A 23,399-nucleotide genomic window follows, 5' to 3' on the forward strand; every position below is an offset into this window, starting at 1 on the left:
GTTATGGTATTCGAGGTTGTCGTTAGAGTGTCGCAAGGCTGTTTATATGGTGTCCCAAGTAGTTACTAGGGTGCTGCTAGGTGGTTGCTATGATATTCCAGGTGGTTGCTAGGTGGTACACATTTCACTGAAAGCACACTTTTCACAGATGTAATAATAAAACACAGTCACTTTATTGCTGTTTAAAAAGGTAATGGGGCATAAATTGAACTCTATGCATGGAAAGTACCAGTTATAGTGTAGTAAGTAGGAGATGTTCAGAATTTATATGAAGGGAAATAAGCGTAGATATCAGGCTAGCTGACCAGTTTATTCAAATATTTTGGTAAAAAAAACACATTATTTACCAAAACTACATCTCTAAATTCAATTTCCCTGATGCCAAATTTGATCTCATAAATAAGAACCTGTTCACCTCCGTCAAAGAGCCCATACACTGTCCAGCCCATCTGGGGGGAAAAAGAATAAGCACAGGCCACATTTTACGTTTTATCATTATTTATCAGTAAATAAACTCAGTAAATAAACAGTAATAGTGCATTACAGTGTGCCGAAGTGTGTCTCTGCGGAGGGCGTGTTCACTTATTCACACGTTTAGAAAATCAACAGGGATGTGGAGTTTGACCGGGGGTGCCAAAACTTTTGCATACGACTCTGTATGGAAGCTAATGGTCCTTTTTCCTCATTATTTATCATCAATAACATAAATAACAGCAGAATACTCTTCACCATGGTTCACAAACCAACTGAGTCATCATATATGGACCCTGACCTCGGACCACCTGAGACATGTGATGAGTTTACAAACGCTGAAGTACAGAATATCAGGCAACATATTAATATATCTATATCCCCAAATTCACCCTGTTGGGTTCTGATTCTGGGCTCTACTCACTGACCAGCCCAATCTCACAGAACTGCCCGGTTTCTCTGAACTGGGCCGAAGGCTGAAGTGAGTAAGATAAGTGTTCAAGCTAAGTGTTTGGATGTAAACATATTTCTGACTATATGTTTACATTTGGGTTAATTTTTAAAAAATCTGAGGGATTAATATGGAAGACTATGAAGGCATTCCCAATGAAATGAATGAAAAACAAATGATTCCGAGTTCGTTCACACTCACATGCTATGTAAAAAAAGATTTAGTTTTTGTATTATATAGAAAATAATCATAAAATGTTTGTGATTTTCACATTTATAGAGTTCTTACTGCTTTGGTGATAATTTTAATGCTGAATAGAATTCAAAAGTAGACTTACTTCTGTTTAATAAAATGTCCAGCTCCATCTGCTGGACAATAAAATGCACCGCATGATGGAGCAGAAGTCTTTAAAACAGTTCTGCTCCATCTGCTGCACAGTAAACATCACTACATCAGTTCTACTGCTCCATCTGCTGGACAATAAACATCACTACCCTAGTTCTACTGCTCCATCTGCTGGACAATAAACGTCACTACACCAGCTAAAATCGACTCAATTGACTAAATTGACTGACACTGAAAATAGGACAAAGTGGAACTTTGTGAAATGACCAACACAACAACTGTGTTTTTAATGCTACATTTTAATAACAATATATCTGTCATTGGCACAGAAACAAAATATATAATGCAATTTCAGATTAATTGAACCAGACTAATTGGTAATGCCTTCTTTTACAGTTCTAGATATTTTGGCATCTGCCAGCATGTTTCAAAAGGAACTTAGGGGGCACGGCATGCAAACATAAGGCATATTGAAGTGGCCTCGCTGTGGGACCGGAGGTGGCACCCAGGAGGCGAGGCTTGGGACTCCCGTCCCCCACTCACTCACGGTTCCACCCTCACGGGGTTTCATTCTCACTCTGAGTTCGGGCCCTGCCTTCATGCCGGCTCTCGTGGCCATCATCAGGGCCCAGGGGACGGGCGCATGCTACACACTGTATATCCAGTAAGTTGGATTTATTCTCTATGAGTTTTACAGTGTCATGTTAGTGTCAAGTTAACAGTAAAAGATCTCACATTGAGTTTAGTTTAGTACGATACAGCTCTAGCTTAAACACTGACTTCTGGAGCTTAAAACACATTCATGTAACATATTTAACTTCATATAATGTCTTTTAAATGAATTCCTTAGCACATACTTCAACTAAAACGAAAGAAGCAACGTTCAGACAGGGTAACAGGATCCCCGGCGCTCGTGGCTCACAGTAACCGGCCCCAAAACGCTACCAGCCCACCGGGAAAACTCCCTGCTCTCCTGATTCCTCACTCCATAGGTTAGAAATGCTCTACCAGACACTTCCCAAACGCAGGGAGAGAGGCGGTTCTAGAGCCGAGCTGCCCTGTTAAAGAGAAACAGAAGCACACACGGTGGAAAGATTAGTCTAAATTTTCTGTGGTTACTTTTTAAACACTTTCAGATTACAAACAACATGCGGCTCAACACAGCAACATATTCATGTCCCAAAGCCTACAGATCAGTAATCAGTTTAGTAACAGATGATCTACAGAAGATCAGACTGTGCATGTGTTTGTTCTGATTGGTGTGGATTCAGTGTTCAGTCCAGTCCCGCAGTCTGAGGCTGCCTGTTCTTATTGTGGTACTGACCACCACCATCATCTCCATCACCATCGCCTGAGAGAGAGAGCAAGAAAAAGGACCATAAAACTGGTAGATGTTTACCTGATAAATATGACAATTTAATCATTTTTCAAAAATTATTGTAAGTTTCATGCAATAAATTGATGCCATTACATAATTTGGAAGCTGAAAATGAAGTTGAAACGAAAAATAACCAAAATTAACTGGAGGTAAATCTATTGAAGCAGTAGATCCTTCTGAAGAGTAACAATAAAAGCACAGTGAACAGCAGGAATAAACACCGAGTACAGATTATTACATTTGTCTGATCAGATTTATGATGTAATAATTATATGATTTTGAGATTGAATATGAAATAATTATAAAACACCCAATATTGCTCAAAGTTGGAGCCATATGGTCCATTGAAGACCTAACCCAGTGTAGATGTTCCAGTGAGCGAGTGAATCTTTCTGAAATGAAGCAGTCAGAATTCAGTGAGTTTCAGGCAATTCAGATTTATGAGTCTAGAAACGGGTCTAATTAGCTATTTTTGATATTTGAACATGGCTTAAAGTAGATTTGTAAACAATATTTAGAAAGACATCATTTCTTGTATAGAGAAAACAAACGTTTGGGCACCCTGGCCAAATATTGTCGCTGTACAAAGGAAAAAAAACGTGTCTGCATTTTTTGCAATTTTCACTTCTCTACATCTTTTGAGCACAGCAGCCGTTCTTTATACTGTCTGACAGTTTCATGATGATTGGACCAATAAAAATGCAACAAAATTGCTTAGAAAAACTCTCTTTCCATTGACTTGCATTAAAAGTAAAGGCTGTTTTTGTCCTCTCCTGTAAAGTTGCTATTTTGGAGATTTTTACTGCAGAGAGATGATAAACAAGTTCATGTTCAATTACTGATCATTCACTGAATTTAACATAGTGGAAATCAAATTAAACATGAAATATGGTCTGTGCAAGTTGATTTATAGTCCATCCAACATATTAAACTGAATATGAAATTAAACAGAAATTGTGTGTTAAAATTGGCAGAAAAATGGCAAATGTAGGTGTGTGTCTGTAGAGGATGTGCTTCTTACTCTCACTAAGAAAATAACGCAGCATTTAACTGGGGTGCTCAAACTTTTAATGTAGTTACGTTATAACTGAAAGTTTGGGGGTAGGAGCATGGCTGAAACCCCTCCTTCTTTCAATCTAACACCCTATAAATCCACATCCTCACCTTCCGTTCCGGTGACGAAGTGAGTGTAATCCCCACCGCCCCCCCATCTCCTCCCCGTTCCTCAGTCCTGCATTAGTCCTACTACAGCTATTAGGGGGGATCTGGCCTTCTAGCTACAGGCAGAAGGTGCCCAGGACTCCAGCCCCAGTTCTCAGAGTTCTCCCCCCTGCCTCAATCAGTTCTCCCTCATACTACCACCACCAGGTTGAAGGCCTGGTCTGAGCTCACAAACGCATGATTGTGGATCATTACCAGATCAGGTGATGAACAGGTGATCTCACCTCCAGCTGGGGTCAGTCCTTCATTCTGAGACCATCTGTCCAGGTTCTTACCATCATCATCCTCATCCTCAGCTGAGAGAGAATGAAGAAACAGTCTGATTTAACTGGGAGACTCTTTTGATGACAGATATAACAGTTGAATTATTTTTTTGTAAATTGTGTCAATATAACATACAACTGCCTGTAATAAACTGATGCCTTTGTTTTATTTAGATATTGAAAATGAACTGGAATTAAATTAAGCCCTCATCCAAAACTGGAGGAGCGATCATTAAATCACAGATGAGTTCTAGAATAAAAAACTGGATTTTTATGATCGGACGTGACCACTGGACACAGGTCTCTGACATCTGCCAGAATAAAGTACATGAACAGCTGATTTTGTGTAATACATTTTTTTCATGCAATTAATTCATATCATTAATTCAAGTCTCGGCTTTTAAGTCTAGGTGAAGCATTTAAATAAATTCAAATAAATAATTAAATAAAACAAAAAATATTAATAGTAAAAATAATAATACTCATTTAGAACAGCCTGTTTTCCCCCCTTTCCCAACCTTTTTAAGACACGTTGCTGCCAACAAGTTCAAAACGAGTTAAAATTTTTCTTAAATTAAAATTTCTCACTTTCAACCTCTGATCCGTGTTCTGTGTTCTATAGTGAATAAAATATGGGTCTATGAGATTTACAGATCATTGCTTTCTGTCTTTATTTACGTTTATTCATATTCTACACAGTGTCACATTTTTTTGGAATTGATGTAGATTTTAAAGACCTTGTTTCATGTTTTTTTGTTAAGAAAAAGTAGCAGATTCCTGACGTCTTGACTTTCTGTCTAAACATGGTCTTTACCTTCCGCAGGGATCGCCACGGCGGGTATGTGTGTGATGTAAAGTGAACAGAAGAATAAGACCTGGCAGAGCTGAGTGAGTGAGGTGAAAAATGAATAAATAAACAAATAGACAAATAATAAAGTCGGCCTGAATTTTGGCTTACCTTTCAGTTCCTCTCTGGAAGCTTCTATACCTGGAGGTTCTGCAGCTTTTTCTTTCCTTATCCTCTTCTTAAAACTTAAAAGAACCTGGTCAATCACTCCATTAATTAATGAGCATTTTGTGGTAGTAACAGTCCTTCTTCTGAGCAGCGCAAAAATGACCACCAGAACAATAATAATAATCATGGTCAGGCTGAACATTTTGGTTGAGAGAACCAGACGTACAGGTGGTACATCTGGAAAAGAGTCTAGAGAATAATAGCCTGAATAGTCAACATAATCATAATCATAAACATCGGGAGGCCTTGGCATCTCATTACTGTCACCATCATAATCACCCAGGTAACTGAGGAGTCTATCCATACACCTTTGCTGCAGGTAATCCTTGGTCATTTGGTTACGATGGGGTTCATTATCCCACATTACTTTAACTGGAAGGAACTCATTGTCCAGGACCATCCACTGATAGTTGTGAACATCAAAATAGAGGACGACCTTTCCGTTGTGTGTGTATTCATCTGTAGTGTTCAGTAAGGTCACACCTCCACTAGAGGATCTCTCGACCTCACAGCCACGTCGCTTTATAAAGTGATGATCATCTGAAATCCACATAAGAACCATCATTTACAGTTTCCTACACACAGCTCATCATATATATGTGTAATACAGTGCATATCTGGGGTTTAGTCTAGCACTGACCTCTAGAACTGAGTTCCAGAAGGTGGATAAAACCGTCAAATTCATTTAAAACCGTCTGGTGCTCTTTCCTCATTGTGGCTCTATTTCTCCAGGACTCTTCCATCTGTTCTGAGACCCTGTCATTGCTATCACTGGAGTAGTCTACCTGTTCACCATCAAACAGGACCGCAGCAGTGAACTCGGTGATGTTACTGCTGTTTTGTGACAAACTGTAGTGAACAGTGTAGATGTGGTACAGGGAGTGTCTCTCTGTGGGACAGATGAAAAGTACAGAAGAGTGAACTAATCACCTGGTGGTCAGTACACAAAATTGGCCCAGCTATAACATAGATACACAATATAGATGTGCAACATAGATACACAACAGATTTTCCTTTTTCCATTTTTTAAAGATCCCATATCGGAAAACTTCTTTTAACAAAAAGTTTGGTCAAAACAGCCATTAAGTTGTTTTTCAGTAAATATTTCTGAGGGTATTAAATATAAGATGTGCACTCACCAACCACTTTATTAGGTACACCAGTTCAGTTGCTTGTTAACACAAATAGCTAATCAGCCAATCACACGGCCGGAACTCAATGCATTTAGGCATGTAGAGGTGGTCAAGACAACTTGCTGAAGTGCAGACCGAGCATCAGAATGGGGAAGAAAGGGGATTTAAGGGACTTTGAACGTGGCGTGGTTGTTGGTGCCAGATGGGCTGTTCTGAGTATTTCAGAAACTGCTGATCTGCTGGGATTTTCACGCTCAACCATCTCTAGGGTTTACAGAGATCGGTCCGAAAAAGAGGAAATATCCAGTGAGCAGTCAGTTGTGTGGACGAAAATGCCTTGTTGATGTGAGAGGTCAGAGGAGAATGGGCAGACTGGTTCCAGGTGACAGAAAGGCAACAGGAACTCAAATAATAACCAACTAAAATCTCTGAGGAACGTTTCCAACACCTTGTTGAAAGTGTGCCATGAAGAAATAAGGCAGTTCTGAAGGCTAAAGGGGGTCCAACCTCTTACTAGTTCCTAATAGTTACCTAATAAAGTGGCCGGTGAGTGTATATTTGTATTAAAAGGGGACAGTAAAAGAAAGACCATTAAAAGATACAGAGAAACCAACAAGACTCTGCACCAGATTAACATTTGCAGATGGTCACAAAGCACTAAAAACATATATCTGCCACGCCAACACACACCAGCGCTCTCACAACTTATTTTTCCATTTGCACTATGATTACAAACATAGGGCCAATAGAAAGGCTAGAAACGGTCATGTAAACATGATTTATGACTGTTTATAAAAGCCACACAAATGGTATTTATGGATTTAAATAGATGGAACAATTAAAATACAAGAAACATATAGACCTAACTATAACTATAGAGCCTTTAGACTAAACTCAACGCTACCTTGTTACCTTGAAATTCGTCTCCCAGACTTTTTAAAATAATACAAGACCAGTTGATGTTATTTTCCCATTTATGCATCTTGCAAATCTCATAACAGCACATCATCCTGCTAACATTTCCAATTTATTTTCTACTGAATGTACATTTATTGGACAGAATCGGCTTTTCCAGCTTACCTTTGTCTACGTCCGAGACATTGTGAGCCACCAGGAGCCAAAACTGTATAAAAGTTGGAATTATAAGAGCAGTTAAGCACAGAATATTCCAGACCTTCATCGTTCACTGCTCCCATGCAGTCTGACCTGTCTTGCCAGTATGTGGAGAAGACAAAGTACTGCTTTCAGTTCTGTGTGACAGCTTTCGAAAAGCACCTCTCTCATTGCACAACATTTTACTTTATATTCAAATAACCTCATAATTTTCTCATAATACCTCTAAATACATCTGTATATATTGTTCACACTATACACAGATGCTATTCAGGATGTGTTACATTCAGCGATAGACAGATCATTTACCCAATATAGCCTTTTCGTGCCTGGATTGGACTCTCAGTGACCACCTTGAATTCTTGGCCTATTACCACTTCAGACTCTATGCCTGTGATCACTTCATTTGCTTTGCACTCGCCTCTTTGTGGGCTTTTGTTGAAATGAGCAACACTGCGATTTTGTTTTTAATAGTCAATTTTAATAAAAAAAATCTGTTGCTGGCCCAAGAATAACAACATATAATAAAGATACAGATTGTATGCAGACTAATTGACAAGGCTTTCTTTTACAGTCTCTTAGGTTCTAGATATGGACGAGGAAAGTGTAAAGCACAAAATCTTAAGTATATTTATTATTAAGAATTATTATTATGGGCTACATAATGGTAAACTGCAGAAGGTTCTTCAAGGGTTCTTTAGTATGAAAATGGTTCTATGTACACAGCCATGAACACTCGAAGAACATGGTTATTAGGATTCTTTGCTTCGTGAACTGGTTCCTTAGGTTGATATACAGTATGCTGTAGATGGTTCTATACAGGACCATCTTGAAACCATTTTTTACAAGCTTGACGTCAAAATAGAAGAACCGTTTTCCAAATGTCTTTATATAGAACCTAACTACACTGAATCTGGGCTGTAGAAGAGCAGTGATTCTTACTGTGGTTAAGCTGGGTTCTTACCATTTACTGCAGAAAACTATCTTCGTGTTCTGTTGGCGTTTTACTCCATGTAACTTACTCCATATAAATTGGAGATGATTCTGTGAATTTACAGTGAAATTTAGACGTATCTTAACTACTGATAACTATATAGTTTACATAAATTCAAAATAAATAAATCTATATCCAGTATATATCAGCATAGAACCTGAAGTCTATCATATTCTTCTCTTTTTGGTCTAAATTAAAACTCTAAAGCTTAAAATTGAGAAAGGTGATCAACAGTATGTTGTTCCAGGAGCTGAAACAGCACAACAGGCTGACATTTAGCCCAAAAAGAGAATTAGGATCTTGAATCAGTGGAACGTGTTACTACGTACGACTGCGTTTGACTGCTAGTAACATCATAATAAACCGGTAGCTTAAACAGAGCTGAAGCTGTGTCTTGACTGGTCAGCTACATCTGGAATAATGGGAGGTACATCAGATGATTTGCTGAACTATGACTTCTTGTATCTTCTTCTGAGTACTGGTGTTGATGTGAGGTAATAACGGCCTCCTCGGCTGAAATCGTCTCACTAGATGTCAGAGCAGTTGCTTCTCTCTGAAGCTGTAAGAAACACACATTCACACATTGAGCTCAGTTCATTCTTAGCAAAAAAAGAGTGAGGTTTAAAGAGTGCATTTAAAGTGAGCGCTGAAAGACTCTTACAGATCATTTACACTTGTTCAAGTATTACAAGCAACACAACGAGCTGACAATTGGCTTAATCCACCTCCAATCAAGAGACTGGAGAACAGTTTCTCCACAGCCATCTCAGCTTTGATTTTGTGATGTATCTAAACACAGAGTTTTACTGTAAAACTAGATACTGAATGTGCTTTTCTGCATCAGAAGGATCATCGTCTCCACTGCCGTTTCATCTAGTGTTTCAGCTTTGTGTTGTTTAAATGCTAAAGAGCTGCTGAGATGCATTAATATCTGTGGACCACAATAAATGCAGCAATACTTTATACTCAGCTAGCAACAAATGTAGTTAACATTAGCCTAGTATGTACTAAAATGCTAGTCTACCTAGCCAAACTGATAGGAACATAACATTTCATTGAAAATTGCTGAACTTTTTATTTTGTTGATTTTCATGTAGAATCTCTGCTTTTGTAAACGTCCTTTTTTCTATAAGTCTCTGATTAGCACTGCAACTACGGCAGCACTCGTGATCTTGCAGTGCACAACTGCATGTACACCTGAGGATCAAGAGGCTGAAGGGTGTCCCGCTTCTCATTTTGCCATTCAAATCAAATCAAATCAAATTTATTTGTACAGCACTTTTTACAATGGATGTTGTCGCAAAGCAGCTTTACAGAATTTCGGAAAAGACAAAGTTTTAACAGGAGCGTAAGAATGTACAAAACCCCATACAGAAACATGCATTTGTTTATTTGTGTATTTATTAATTCACCACTAAGTTGCATTTTGCTTGAATCGAAGCAGTGAGTGTGTTTACATGCACTTGATCAGCTGATAACTGCAGAAAATCAGATTATCGCTAATCTGACCAACATGTGTACATGCACATGAGTAATCAGATAATGGGAAGTCTGCATGAGTCAGACAGTGATCAGATTTTTGCTTTGCAACCAGCCAATAAACTCCCAGAAGACGTGACATAAACGTGATGTGAAACTCAAACTTCATACCGTGTTTTTTTAAACATTGCGCTATTTTACCTAAAAATATGAACATACGTCATCTAGAACAGAGGTCACTAATAGGCCTGGACCCAGATGCTGTCCTATGCAGACCTGGACCTATAACTGATAAACTATGGAGAATTATTTAATTTTGATGTGGTGGTCCTGTTTTAATCAGCATAGCTTTACTAGCCTTTACAGTGGCTTTAGCGGCTGGAGACTCACACACCAATCACATGCATTATAAATATCACACGTGATACTCAGTCAATCAGATCTGTGCATTACGATGAGCTCTGAGACTCGAGTCAGTGACGCCACACAGGGGAGGGATGAGGCGAGAAACAGCAGTCAGAGAAGAAAGTGAGTCAGAGGGAAGTTCTGAAAGAAATCAGAGTAAGAGTTTACAGCGCTGAGAAGTCTGCCTTCAGAGCTGCCTTAATTCTTCGTAGCACACTTTCAACAAGGTGTTGGAAACGTTCCTCAGAGATTCTGGTTGGTTATTTGAGTTCCTGTTGTCTTTCTATCATCTGGAACCAGTCTGCCCATTCTCCTCTGACCTCTCACATCAACAAGGCATTTTCGTTCACACAACTGACCGCTCACTGGATATTTCCTCTTTTTCGGACCGTTCTCTGTAAATCCTAGAGATGGTTGTGTGTGAAAATCCCAGTAGATCAGCAGTTTCTGAAATACTCAGACCAGCCTGTCTGGCACCAGCAACCACGCCACGTTCAAAGTCCCTTAAATCCCCTTTCTTCCCCGTTCTGATGCTCGGCCTGCACTTCAGCAAGTTGTCTTGACCGCCTCTACATGCCTAAATGCAGTGAGTTGCTGCCGTGTGATTGGCTGATTAGCTATTTGTGTTAACAAGCAACTGAACTGTGCCTAATAAATTGTTCCGGTGAGTGTATTTTCTTCATGAACAGGTGATGATCTCACCTCCAGCTGCGATCAGTCCTGCAGTCTGAGTGGGTCTGTCCTGACTGAGGTTCTGACCATCATCATCATCGTCGTTCTCAGCTTCAGCTGAGAGAGAGCAAGAAACAAGCCCTTAAAAACTGACCTATTACGAAATATGCATAATTTTAAAAATTCTGAAAATAATTAGTTGATTTATTAAAATTTCACATAATCAATTGATGCAATTATATGATTTAGAATTGAAAATTAAGTAAAAATCAATTAAACGATGTTACCCAAAACTGGAGGTAGATTTTTCAGTGGATTACTGAATCTTTCTATAAAGAAAAGGTAAAAGCTCAGTGAACAGCAGGAAACATTGAGAAAGAGCTTTCAAATTTACTGATTAGAGCCTGGAAACGGTTTCATTTGTCATTATTGATATTTGAATTTTGATTTTGATAAATCAGGTCACACCTTGTGTAGAGAAATCCAAGAGTTTGTGCACCCTGGTCAACTTGCATGCTCTACAGAGACACACTTCTGCACATTTTCATACACAATCACTGTTTATTTTCTGAATTTTACATGTTGGAGAAAAATCTTAAAACGTAAACTGGTGGCAGTGCAAAAATTATGGTACATTTAATGTTTTCATTTTTTCCAAAATGTTAAATTCAGCAAATAAATAAAAATTGTGCAGTAAAATGAGCAGAAATGTGATATTTAGTGTGCTTTCTGCAGACCAGGGGCCATCATCTGGCAGGCGATGGTCCAGATGAAGACCCTGCCAGAGTATTTGAATCTTTTGAGCTGTTTATTTGTTGATTGACTTCAAAAAACATTGTATTGATATATTTATTTTACTCCTACAATTATTATTTTATTGCATCAGTTTGCTGGACAGGTCATTCTTCATTAAGCCTTTAGAAGTAGCTGTTGTTGTGCTCCACCTATTTTAGTTTGTTTAGTTTATTTATCCCACACTTCAACTTTGGTATAACTGGAGCTTCACAGGTTTCAGCTGAAACTCCTGCTCTGGATGAGGCATAAACTTACTCTCACTTAGAAGTAACTGCAGTGACCGCAGTGGTGGGCAGGTTTAAGATGAGGATAAACTGCAGCAGAGCTGAACTCACTCTTAGGTTCTTCTGCATCTCCTCCATCGTGATCTTTACTCTCCAACACTGAAAGAGGGAGAACAGCCATAAACACAGATCTCCAGCATCTCTAGAGCACAGCAGAGTGAAGGTAATCAGTCTGAACACTGGCTGTATGTAGTTTTTATAGGTCCTACGTTCATTCATATCTAAAAATGACCATCGTGACCCAATGTCAGTTAAACACTGACCAGTAGGAGTTAATATGAAGGTTCTCAGTCCTGACGACTTCATTCACTGTCAGGTGCAACTCCCCACCTGACCACCAGGGGTCCTCCTCTACTGAAAACTCCAATCACACACCACTCTGTGAGGCACTGCCAGCATCTCGCTGTGGTTCTGAGCCTTTTTCTCCTGCTGATCATTTGAATTTGCAGGTTTTTGGTCTTGGTGAGCCTTTCTGACTTTTGGTATTGGACTCGATTGGATGTTTTCTGACGCAGCTTTTGGGCTGTGTTTTGTTTTTTTTACCATTGTTCCTGTTCCTAAATGAAGTCTGCTTATGGATTCAATAAAGATTAACTAATGACAAAGCACTGACTCTGACACTGAGTCAGGTGTGCAGAGTAGAGAAAACACATATGCAGAGCATCGGCTGCCATAGAAACATCACGAGTTAATATGAATATTTAAATCCAACTGATAAAAAGAGATGAACAAATCTTAATATATGAGACAATATCAAATCATAATCCTCTCTTAGCTTCCTGTCCAAATAGGTAAAACCACAGCAGAGCTGAACTCACTCGGAGTGTGAACTGAATCTCCTCCATCCTGATCTTCACTCTTCAGCACTGGAAGAGAGAAGATCATCATCATCATCACCATCATCATCTCCTCTCACTATGAAAATCCAGGGAAGTAGTTATTATTTATTATCAATTTATGAGATCAAGGCTTTATCTTGCGATCTCAAAAATAACAAAAGTTGCTATCTTGAGATCACAGAATAAATAAGTCATGATCTGAAGACAACAACTTAACAGTCATGTGATCTCAAAATAACAACATTCTCATCTTGAGATCACAACTGACAAACAAAAGTTGTTGTCTTGAGGTCACAATATGAATAGCTCGTGATCTCAAGACAATAACCGTCTTATGATCTCGAGATAACAAATGTCGTAATCTTAAGATCACAGGATAAATAAGTCATGATCCCAAGATACCAATTTAATTGTCTTGAGATCCCAAGGCAACAAAGTTGTCATCTCGAGATCACAAAATAATTAAGTCGCGATCTCAAGACAACTTACAACTAACAACTTAACTGTCTTGCAATTTCTTGATAACAAGGTTGTTATCTTGAGATCATAACTTAATTATCTTGTGATTTTGAGATGAAAGTTGCTATCTTGAGATCATAAGATGAATAACTTGTGATCTCAAGATAAAGTTTTCATTTTGAGGTGATGACTGAATTGCCTTGTTATCTTGAGATAACAAAAGATTTTTTAAGGTCAGTAAGTGACACTTTAAATATCCACAGTAGCAAAATGATGATTACCAACAAGTGGAATTGTCCTGGGCAGGATTTGGCTCTGCTGCTCTGTGTTAACAAGAAAGAGAATAATAATAATAATAATAATAATAATAATAATAATAATAAAAGGCCAGTCAAAAAGAACTGCTCAGATGTTTTGTAATGATCACTGACAAACACAACCTGGATGAGCAGTATGTCTTTTTTGTGCTTATCCATAAAAAATTACTGATCAGTCCAAACTTGTCCAGAACAGCTGCTGAATATCAGTGCATCACCTTTGAGCTTCTGAGCGATTCCTTCAGTCTGCTGGTGTAAAAGAACACAGACAGCCTGATTTTGGTCTCACCATTCAGGTCTTCTCTGTAGGCGGCCTCAACTGTGCGACGTGCAAACTTTCTTCTCAATATCATAAAAAGAATCACAATCAAAACCATAACCACACAGACAATTATTATGCATATGATAATTACAGATAGCCAGTTTTCCCCTATCTCCCAATTCCCCTCCTTATCCTTATCTTTAGGAATTGCATCAGATTTTTTGTTTTTTGTAACGTTTGCGTCTTTTATAACATTAAAGACGTCATTCTGTTCCTTCTTCTTTTCCTCATTTTCCTCATAAAATCTCAGGTAAGTCATCAGTCTGTTCATACACTTTTGCTGCACGTAGTTCTTGATGATTTGTTTGACGTGAAGTAATCTGTCCCATCTGGTTTTAACTGGTAGGAACTGTTTATGCGTTACTTCCCACTGATCCTCGTGGAAACTGAAGTGTAGGATGGTCTTCCCGTTGTGCCTGTAATCGGCCGTAGTGTTCAGTAGAGTCATATCTCCGCTGGAGGATCTCTCAACCTCACAGCCAAATCTGAGCTCAGAGTAAGAATCTGGACAATTATCAAAGAATCCCTCACCTGGAATACAAACACAGCTTATTTACAGCCTTTTACTCACAGCTCAACATACACTTATAATAATACACATATTATCCTGATAATAACATACATGGACAGAATTCCTGCATCCAACAGCCGGGTCTCTTTTCCACATGATCATCTGACATCCGTCCAGTGTCATCAGAATCTAAAACCAACACAAAATCACAGCGTCATTCCCACGTTCCCATGGCCCTGTTATTTAATCATTGGAATAGTAAACATTCCGATATTCCCAAGGCTCTACATTTCCTCAACAAAGTTTTCTAGGAATCATTTCCAGTAATATACAAATGTCTACGAGGACACTGGTGTGCATTTACCGGAGTAAATACAGAGGGTTTACCCCGAGATGCAAACCAAAATCAGAGTGAGTGAGCAAATTAGATTTTACTGACAACATTTAAAAAAGCTAGTACAGCTCTGAAACAACGTCTTATAGACAGATCAGACAAAGATCAATTTGTACCAGAATGATGGGAAGAGAGAACTCTGGAGAAGAGAAGGAACTGCTAATGATCCAAAGCATACCACGTCATCTGGAGGTAGTACTTTGGTGTGGGAATGTATTGCTGCCAGTGAAACTCCTTCCTTTGTATTTACTGATGTGATTGCTAACAAGAACAGCAGGATGATTTCTGAAATGTATACGGTTATATTAGCTGCTTCAACACCACTTTACAGTGCAGATGGACGATGACCTGAAGAATACTGCGGAAGCAACCCAGCACTTTGGTAATGCAAAGAAGAGGAATGTTCTGCAATGGGTCACCTGACCTCAATCCAATTGAGCAGGCATTTCACTAACTGAAGGCAAAACTGAGCATAAAACAAGCAGGAACTGAAGACCAGGGAGTAGTAAAGGTCTGAAAGAACACCACCAGGAAAGAAACCCAGCGTCTTGTGATGTCTGAGGATTCCAGATTTCAGGTATTTAGTGATGGTCAGTCTTTAGCGGCTTCCTGAGTGTCCATTGGTTAGTTTCACACAGAATGTAAATGAACACACAAATCCACCAGTTCCACACAGAGAGAGGCAGATGAGTATCTCAGCCCTTCTTCATAGGCTCATAACTCCGGATGTGAGTCTCATAGGATCTCGTGATGAGATGGAATGGAAAGGGCGGCTCTACAGATTTAGGAAGAGTTTGAACTGCATTTCTGTGCTTTGTTATTGCAAAAATGACAAAACATACACTATATGGACAAAAGTATTGGGAAATTATTGAGTTCAGGTGTTTCAGCCACATGCATTGTTAACAAGTGGATAAAATTAAACACATAGACTTGCTGGCACTGGCAGTAGAATGCATTGTACTGAAGAGCTTAATGACTTTAAACATGGCACTGTCATAGGACGCCACCTCTGCCACAAGTCAGTTTGTGAGATTTCTCCCCTGTTAGATCTGCTCTAGACAACTGTAAGTGCTAGCATGGTGAAATGGAAGCACCTGGGAGCAGCAACAACTCAGCTACGAAGGGGTAAACCATGTGAACTTAGTATGTGGCCGCAGAGTGCTGAAGCACACAGTGCCTGTCCTCTGTTGAATCACTCACTAAAGAGTTAAACTAAAAGAAAAGAAACACTAAAAAGAAACACTAAAAGAAAGCAAAGGGGGACCAACTCCATATTAATGCCTGTGGATTTAGAATAGGATTCATTAAAGCTCCTATAGGTGTGATGTGTAAGTGTCCCAATACATTTGTCATTTATTGTATATAGAAACATCAAATAGATATTGGAGCACATTTGTGGACCCAAGAGGGTTAACCATTTAGAGCTCATCTTAATTTTGACAAGGGTTCAAGCTCCTGTGCTCCCTCCCACCCCTCATCTGTGCACTACCAGTGTCTGAGGATGTGTGTTTCTGATTTTTTCATATGGTTTAATTCAGCACTGACCATAAGAAGGAACTGCTTGTAGAAGATAGCGGGACATTTGAAAATCAGTGTTAAGTATGGCAGTCACATTCGTCAATCTTGTTTTGAGGCTCCATGCGATACAAGTCCTGCCTTCGCCATAACAGTAGAAAGCTATACCATCAAGCAGGACAACGAACCTATATTCCCAGTTCCCATATTGTGACGGGCTGGCAAGAGCAGTGTGATACAGGGAGTGTCTCTCTGCGGGACAGAAAAACAACACAGAAGAGCAAAACAATCACTTAATGGACAGAAAGTGTTCTGAAAAGAATTTATTACTTAGGCCCAATCTCATTTCTTATTTTCTTCCTTCCCCTTGTAGTAGTGGTAGTGGTTGAAATCTTCCCCCTATGAAATGGGAGAACCCTTCAAGAACCGTATATGTCATCGGTTGTCGTCAGCAACTTTTACGTAAACAGACGAGATGAGGTTTTCTGGCCATTTCCATTTGCCGTTTATCCGAAGGAGATTGTAAAGCACCAGCACTCGCAATTCATTCACAACTTCAGTTTTATGCATCAGTCAATCAAACGAGTCACCGAATAAAAAAGAGCACAAACAAAAACTACATCACTTCATTAACAGTTACTAGCGCTGCTCTGTAGGCGACCCTGCCGACCTGCAGTGACAGCAGAGGGGAAAGTTCAGCTCCTCACTGCTTAAATACATTTAAGTCATACGCCTTAAAAGAGCGGGGCAATTATTTATTGTCACAATTCTTCAGTGATATGAAGCTGAACTTAGCCTTCTAATCGCCAGCTTCATGATCAATTTCCCGTTCCACCTTAAATGGTGCAGCAACCTCAGGTGCCAGAACGTAACTGCTGCATCATTTAAGGTGGAATGGGAAATTTCGCCAGGTAGCAACCGAGACATCAGCATATTACTGGTGATTTTTATGCATGTTATGAAGGAAATGACCATAAAACGCTATTACAATGGTTATTACAACACTATGGCTTTTTAACAGAGAAATGCTTACATCTATGTGTCTCTTTGGCTGCTTGTGCAGCTGTCTTGCTGATGATCCGCAGGACATTCTGGGAATTTTCTCATAACACTCCGTTTGCAGTGAGCCTCTGAAAAAACTCTGAAGGGCCATGTAGCCCTAACGCTTCACCCTACCCCTCCATCTCAACAACAATCGGGACAATCCTACCCCTACATGTCTTTGTCTTTCGGCTGCTCCCTTTAGGGGTCGCCACAGCTCTGCCTCCATCTTGCCCTATCCACTGCCTCCTCTACTTTTACACCAACCATCTCCATGTCCACCTTCACTACATCCATAAACCTTCTCTGAGGTCTACCTCTTCTCCTTCTACCCGGCAGCTCCATCTCCAACATTCTTTGCCTAATATATCCACTATTCCTCCTCAACACATGTCCAAACCATCTCAACCTGGCCTCTCTGACTTTATCTCCAAACATCTCCACCTTCACTGTCCCTCTGATCTGCTCATTTCTAATCTTGTCCATCCTTGTCACTCCCAAGGAAAATCTCAGCATCTTCATCTCCGCCACCTCCAGCTCAGCCACAGTCTCCAAACCATACATCATAGCAGGACGCACTACTGTCTTGTAAACCTTCCCTTTCACTCTTGCTGCTATCCTTCTGTCACACATCAGCCCTGGCACCCACTCCATCCTGCCTGCACCCTCTTCTTCACCTCTTTTTTACACTGTCCATTGCTCTGGATGGTTGACCCAAGATATTTGAAGTCATCCACCTTTACGACCTCTACTCCTTGCATCTTCACCTTTCCACCTGCCTCCCTCTCATTCACACACATGTATTCCGTCTTGTCTCTAATGACCTTCATTCCTCTCCTCTCCAGTGCAAACCTCCACCTCTCTAGATTCTCTTCCACCTGCTCTCTACTCTCACCACAGATTACAATGTCATCTGCAAACATCATGGTCCATGGAGCCTCCTGCCTGACCTCATCTGTCAACCTGTCCATCACCATTGCAAACAAGAAGGGGCTCAAAGCTGATCCATGATGTAACCCCACCTTCAACTTGAAACCATTTGTCACTCCAACTGCACACCTCACCACTGTCTCACTATCCTCATACATGTCCTGCACCACCCTAACATACTTTTCAGCTACACCTGACTTCCTCATACAGTACCACAGTTCCACAAAAATACATTGGCAGTCTAACGTATGCTTTGAAGTTTATTTTCCAGGGAATATTTAATTTTTTGTAGACAGAAAAAAATGTTCAAACATACCTTTGGGAACAATTGAAACACTGTGAGCCACCAGGAGCAAAACCAAATATGAGAGAAGTGCCATTACAGCAGCAGTTAAATCCCAGACATTCAGGTTCCACTGCTCCCCTTTCGCTGGAGTCCGTCATGCAGTCCGATGTGTCCCACCTGTATACAGAACTCTTCAAACATAAGACCGCGTTCAGGGCTCTGTTACAGATGATGCCTGTGTTTAAAATACCATACTGCATGCTGCTCAGGGGAGGATTTAGTCCCAAAAGGATTTAGTTTCCATTTCTATCAGATGGAGGGTGAATGAAGCTAAACAGCTAAAACAAAAACTAAATTAGTTTTTAACAATTTTAGCTGGACTTTATTTTTGGAAAATGGGAAGAGGAATGGGGCTGCATTACATCAAAAAACCTTATCGCTGTCAGCACTGATTAATACTACTGATTGGTTATAATTACTGCTACTGAGAGCTGATTGGTTAGCGTTACTGCTACTGAGAGCTGATTGGTTAGTGTTACTGCTACTGAGAGCTGATTGGTTAGGGTTACTGCTACTGAGAGCTGATTGGTTAGCGTTACTGCTACTGAGAGCTGATTGGTTAGCGTTACTGCTACTTAGAGCCGATTGGTTAGCGTTACTGCTACTGAGAGCCGATTGGTTAGCGTTACTGCTACTGAGAGCCGATTGGTTAGCGTTACTGCTACTGAGAGCCGATTGGTTAGCGTTACTGCTACTGAGAGCTGATTGGTTAGCGTTACTGCTACTGAGAGCTGATTGGTTAGCGTTACTGCTACTTAGAGCAGATTGGTTAGCGTTACTGCTACTGAGAGCCGATTGGTTAGCGTTACTGCTACTGAGAGCTGATTGGTTAGCGTTACTGCTACTGAGAGCTGATTGGTTAGCGTTACTGCTACTTAGAGCAGATTGGTTAGCGTTACTGCTACTGAGAGCTGATTGGTTAGCGTTACTGCTACTGAGAGCTGATTGGTTGGCGTTACTGCTACTGAGAGCTGATTGGTTGGCGTTACTGCTACTGAGAGCTGATTGGTTAGCGTTACTGCTACTGAGAGCTGATTGGTTAGCGTTACTGCTCCTGAGAGCTGATTGGTTAGTGTTACTGCTACTGAGAGCTGATTACTTAGCGTTACTGCTACTGAGAGCTGATTGGTTAGCGTTACTGCTACTGAGAGCTGATTGGTTAGCGTTACTGCTCCTGAGAGCTGATTGGTTAGCGTTACTGCTACTGAGAGCTGATTACTTAGCGTTACTGCTACTGAGAGCTGATTGGTTAGCGTTACTGCTACTGAGAGCTGATTGGTTAGCGTTACTGCTACTTAGAGCTGATTGGTTGGCGTTACTGCTACTGAGAGCTGATTGGTTGGCGTTACTGCTACTGAGAGCTGATTGGTTAGCGTTACTGCTACTGAGAGCTGATTGGTTAGCGTTACTGCTCCTGAGAGCTGATTGGTTAGCGTTACTGCTACTGAGAGCTGATTGGTTAGCGTTACTGCTCCTGAGAGCTGATTGGTTAGCGTTACTGCTACTGAGAGCTGATTACTTAGCGTTACTGCTACTGAGAGCTGATTGGTTAGCGTTACTGCTACTGAGAGCTGATTGGTTAGCGTTACTGCTACTTAGAGCTGATTGGTTGGCGTTACTGCTACTGAGAGCTGATTGGTTAGCGTTACTGCTACTGAGAGCTGATTGGTTAGCGTTACTGCTCCTGAGAGCTGATTGGTTAGCGTTACTGCTACTGAGAGCTGATTACTTAGCGTTACTGCTACTGAGAGCTGATTGGTTAGCGTTACTGCTACTGAGAGCTGATTGGTTAGCGTTACTGCTCCTGAGAGCTGATTGGTTAGCGTTACTGCTACTGAGAGCTGATTACTTAGCGTTACTGCTACTGAGAGCTGATTGGTTAGCGTTACTGCTACTGAGAGCTGATTGGTTAGCGTTACTGCTACTTAGAGCTGATTGGTTGGCGTTACTGCTACTGAGAGCTGATTGGTTGGCGTTACTGCTACTGAGAGCTGATTGGTTAGCGTTACTGCTACTGAGAGCTGATTGGTTAGCGTTACTGCTCCTGAGAGCTGATTGGTTAGCGTTACTGCTCCTGAGAGCTGATTGGTTAGCGTTACTGCTACTGAGAGCTGATTGGTTAGCGTTACTGCTCCTGAGAGCTGATTGATTAGCGTTACTGCTACTGAGAGCTGATTACTTAGCGTTACTGCTCCTGAGAGCTGATTGGTTAGTGTTACTGCTACTGAGAGCTGATTGGTTAGCGTTACTGCTACTGAGAGCTGATTGGTTGGCGTTACTGCTACTGAGAGCTGATTGGTTAGCATTACTGTTACTGAGAGCTGATTGGTTAGCGTTACTGCTACTGAGAGCTGACTGGTTAGCGTTACTGCTCCTGAGAGCTGATTGGTTAGCGTTACTGCTACTGAGAGCTGATTACTTAGCGTTACTGCTACTGAGAGCTGATTGGTTAGCGTTACTGCTACTGAGAGCTGATTGGTTGGCGTTACTGCTACTGAGAGCTGAGTGGTTAGCGTTACTGCTACTGAGAGCCGATTGGTTAGCGTTACTGCTACTGAGAGCCGATTGGTTAGCGTTACTGCTACTGAGAGCTGATTGGTTGCCGTTACTGCTACTGAGAGCTGAGTGGTTAGCGTTACTGCTACTGAGAGCTGATTGGTTAGCGTTACTGCTACTGAGAGCTGATTGGTTAGCGTTACTGCTACTGAGAGCTGATTGGTTAGCGTTACTGCTACTGAGAGCTGATTGGTTAGTGTTATTGCTACTGAGAGCTGATTGGTTAGCGTTACTGCTACTGAGAGCTGATTGGTTAGTGTTACTGCTACTGAGAGCTGATTGGTTAGTGTTACTGCTACTGAGAGCTGATTGGTTGGTGTTACTGCTACTGAGAGCTGATTGGTTAGCGTTACTGCTACTGAGAGCTGATTGGTTAGTGTTACTGCTACTGAGAGCTGATTGGTTAGCGTTACTGCTACCGAGAGCTGATTGGTTAGCATTAATGCTACTGAGCACTGGTGCAGTATATCATATCAGCGTCTTTAGCAGTGCAGGTATCACTCTGAGTCACTGAATGTTGGAGCATCATATACAAATGCATTTCAATAATAACTTATAAAACAGCAGTCGTTCTCTGCAGATAATGCATTAACTTATTTTAACTTAGAAAATCAACAAAACATAAATTTGACCAAAAATGTTATAAACAGTCACATATTAACAACAGCAGATATGTACATGAAAATCATCAGATATTTCTTACATTTATTAGGAGAATTTAACCCTTAAACTAAAGCTGTCCATGTTCCACTTCCACTGTGCTTTTACCGGAAAGACTTACAAGCCCAGTCTCCTGTCTCTTTGGAGAGAAACACAAAACTTTCCTGCACATGCTGAACAGCTAACCACACACAGATCAGGGCTTTGTGCAAGTCCCGTGGCTGAGAAAAAAAATTGGCCTGTTTCTACCACACAGCATATACAAGCTTTAGTTATAACACCTTGTGAACTCATGTTAACAGTCATATAACCAGCTTCCTGCTCTATTCTGAGAAGATAAAGAGTTCTGAGCCTTTCCTACCTTAAAAGAAGTGATAATGTAAACGCTGCATTCCTCCTCTGTGGTTTTCCTGCTGATTTGAGGAGATCACAGAAAAAAAGACCCTCCTCCTTCTTCAGCTCCTCCAGGGTGGAGTTGATTCCAAAGGAAAAGTTTTGGTTTCACATTCACTCGTTCTAAATTCCTTCAGTAGTTTTCTATTGGTGGGCTTTAAAAAAGGGCAGTATGTGTAAATGATCATTGTTGGCAACCAACACAATCAGCTGCAGCTTAGCTTTTAGTTAGAAACTGATGCTTAAGGACGTGGAGAACATGATTCCAGTGTAGAGTGACTGCTACGAGCACTAAGGAACTCTTTATAAATTACATTACAATAATACCTACAGCTACAACCGGCAATCATCGGGGTCCAAGCACAGTACCAAAATGGGGTCTTATGAAAATAATCAACCTTTTTGATCATTTTTTAAACATTGTTTAAAATGGTATTTTGAAATTTTAGACAAACTTAACTCTAACTTTTCCTTCATAATCAACATAATTTCTACAGACAAGCTCAACAAAGTTCAAGCAAGACTCTGACAACCTTAGAATAATCTGATTAAACACCAATGGTTTGTACCTGTCAGCTTAATCTTAAAAGAAATATGGAGGTGGGTGATGGAAAACCTGACGAACCCTCTCACATTGCTCTTTACCACAACAAAAAAACAAACTCTGAAACCATGGATGTGCATCCAAAAATGATCTAACCTACTTTACAGAGAAGATAGAAAGCAAACTACAACCAACTGTAATTATATAATGTCCTTTGTTACATTTTGCAGAGCATAATGTTTCACAAAAACACAGATCAATCACTTTAGTCTGAGCTGTACATAACATGGATATTTTTCTAAGTTTTATTTCCCATATGATTAGCTACACAAAAGTAAAATTATATAAATCACATCAGCTGCAACTATCGAATATTTTTGGAACCGAGTATTCTGTCAATTTTTTCATCAATTAATCAAGTAATTGAATAAATCACACTTTTGTGTTTTTAAACAACTATATCAATAGTGTGAAAGGCCTCTTAAAATGAGCAAGCAATTGGCTGTTATTCCTCACAAAAGGTTTTTATTCAAACTCAACAATTTTACTA

The 23,399-nt window shown here is 40.2% G+C and overlaps 1 protein-coding gene across 5 annotated transcripts; it reads right to left on the reverse strand.

Moving 5' to 3' along the window:
- Nucleotides 1–1,925: 1,925 nt before the first annotated feature.
- On the reverse strand, nt 1,926–22,994 carry LOC108414206. Of its 5 annotated transcripts, XM_037542993.1 has the most exons (14): nt 22,274–22,993; nt 18,667–18,827; nt 16,410–16,631; nt 14,579–14,656; nt 13,924–14,487; nt 13,599–13,640; nt 12,838–12,885; nt 12,071–12,118; nt 11,228–11,269; nt 10,971–11,057; nt 5,785–6,033; nt 5,088–5,684; nt 4,091–4,162; nt 1,926–2,618 (listed from the first exon to the last, which is right to left on the reverse strand). In XM_037542993.1, the coding sequence occupies exons 2-14, from the start codon at nt 18,728–18,730 to the stop codon at nt 2,542–2,544; spliced, it is 2,190 nt and encodes a 729-aa protein (XP_037398890.1). In that variant the 5' UTR covers nt 18,731–18,827; nt 22,274–22,993; the 3' UTR covers nt 1,926–2,541. The 5 variants fall into 5 exon arrangements, with proteins under 5 accessions (XP_037398890.1, XP_037398889.1, XP_037398888.1 ...); XM_037542992.1 differs by having other exon boundaries at nt 1,926–4,162; nt 18,667–18,813; XM_037542991.1 differs by having other exon boundaries at nt 1,926–4,162.
- Between the last annotated feature and the right edge of the window lie 405 nt (nt 22,995–23,399).

The sequence above is a fragment of the Pygocentrus nattereri genome, chromosome 11 (genome assembly GCF_015220715.1).
Source record: "Pygocentrus nattereri isolate fPygNat1 chromosome 11, fPygNat1.pri, whole genome shotgun sequence".
NCBI classification, from domain to species: Eukaryota; Metazoa; Chordata; class Actinopteri; order Characiformes; family Serrasalmidae; genus Pygocentrus; species Pygocentrus nattereri.

Bases quoted from the DNA above. Each gene is read 5' to 3' on its own strand.
- LOC108414206 (XM_037542992.1), bottom strand. From the start codon at position 18,730: ATGGCACTTCTCTCATATTTGGTTTTGCTCCTGGTGGCTCACAGTGTT. The intron at 14,657-16,409 runs GTCAGTGCTGAA...TGTTGGTTTTAG, and splicing joins ACAAGCAGTTCCTTCTTATG to ATTCTGATGACACTGGACGG. The intron at 5,685-5,784 runs GTCAGTGCTAGA...TGTGGATTTCAG, and splicing joins TCTGGAACTCAGTTCTAGAG to ATGATCATCACTTTATAAAG.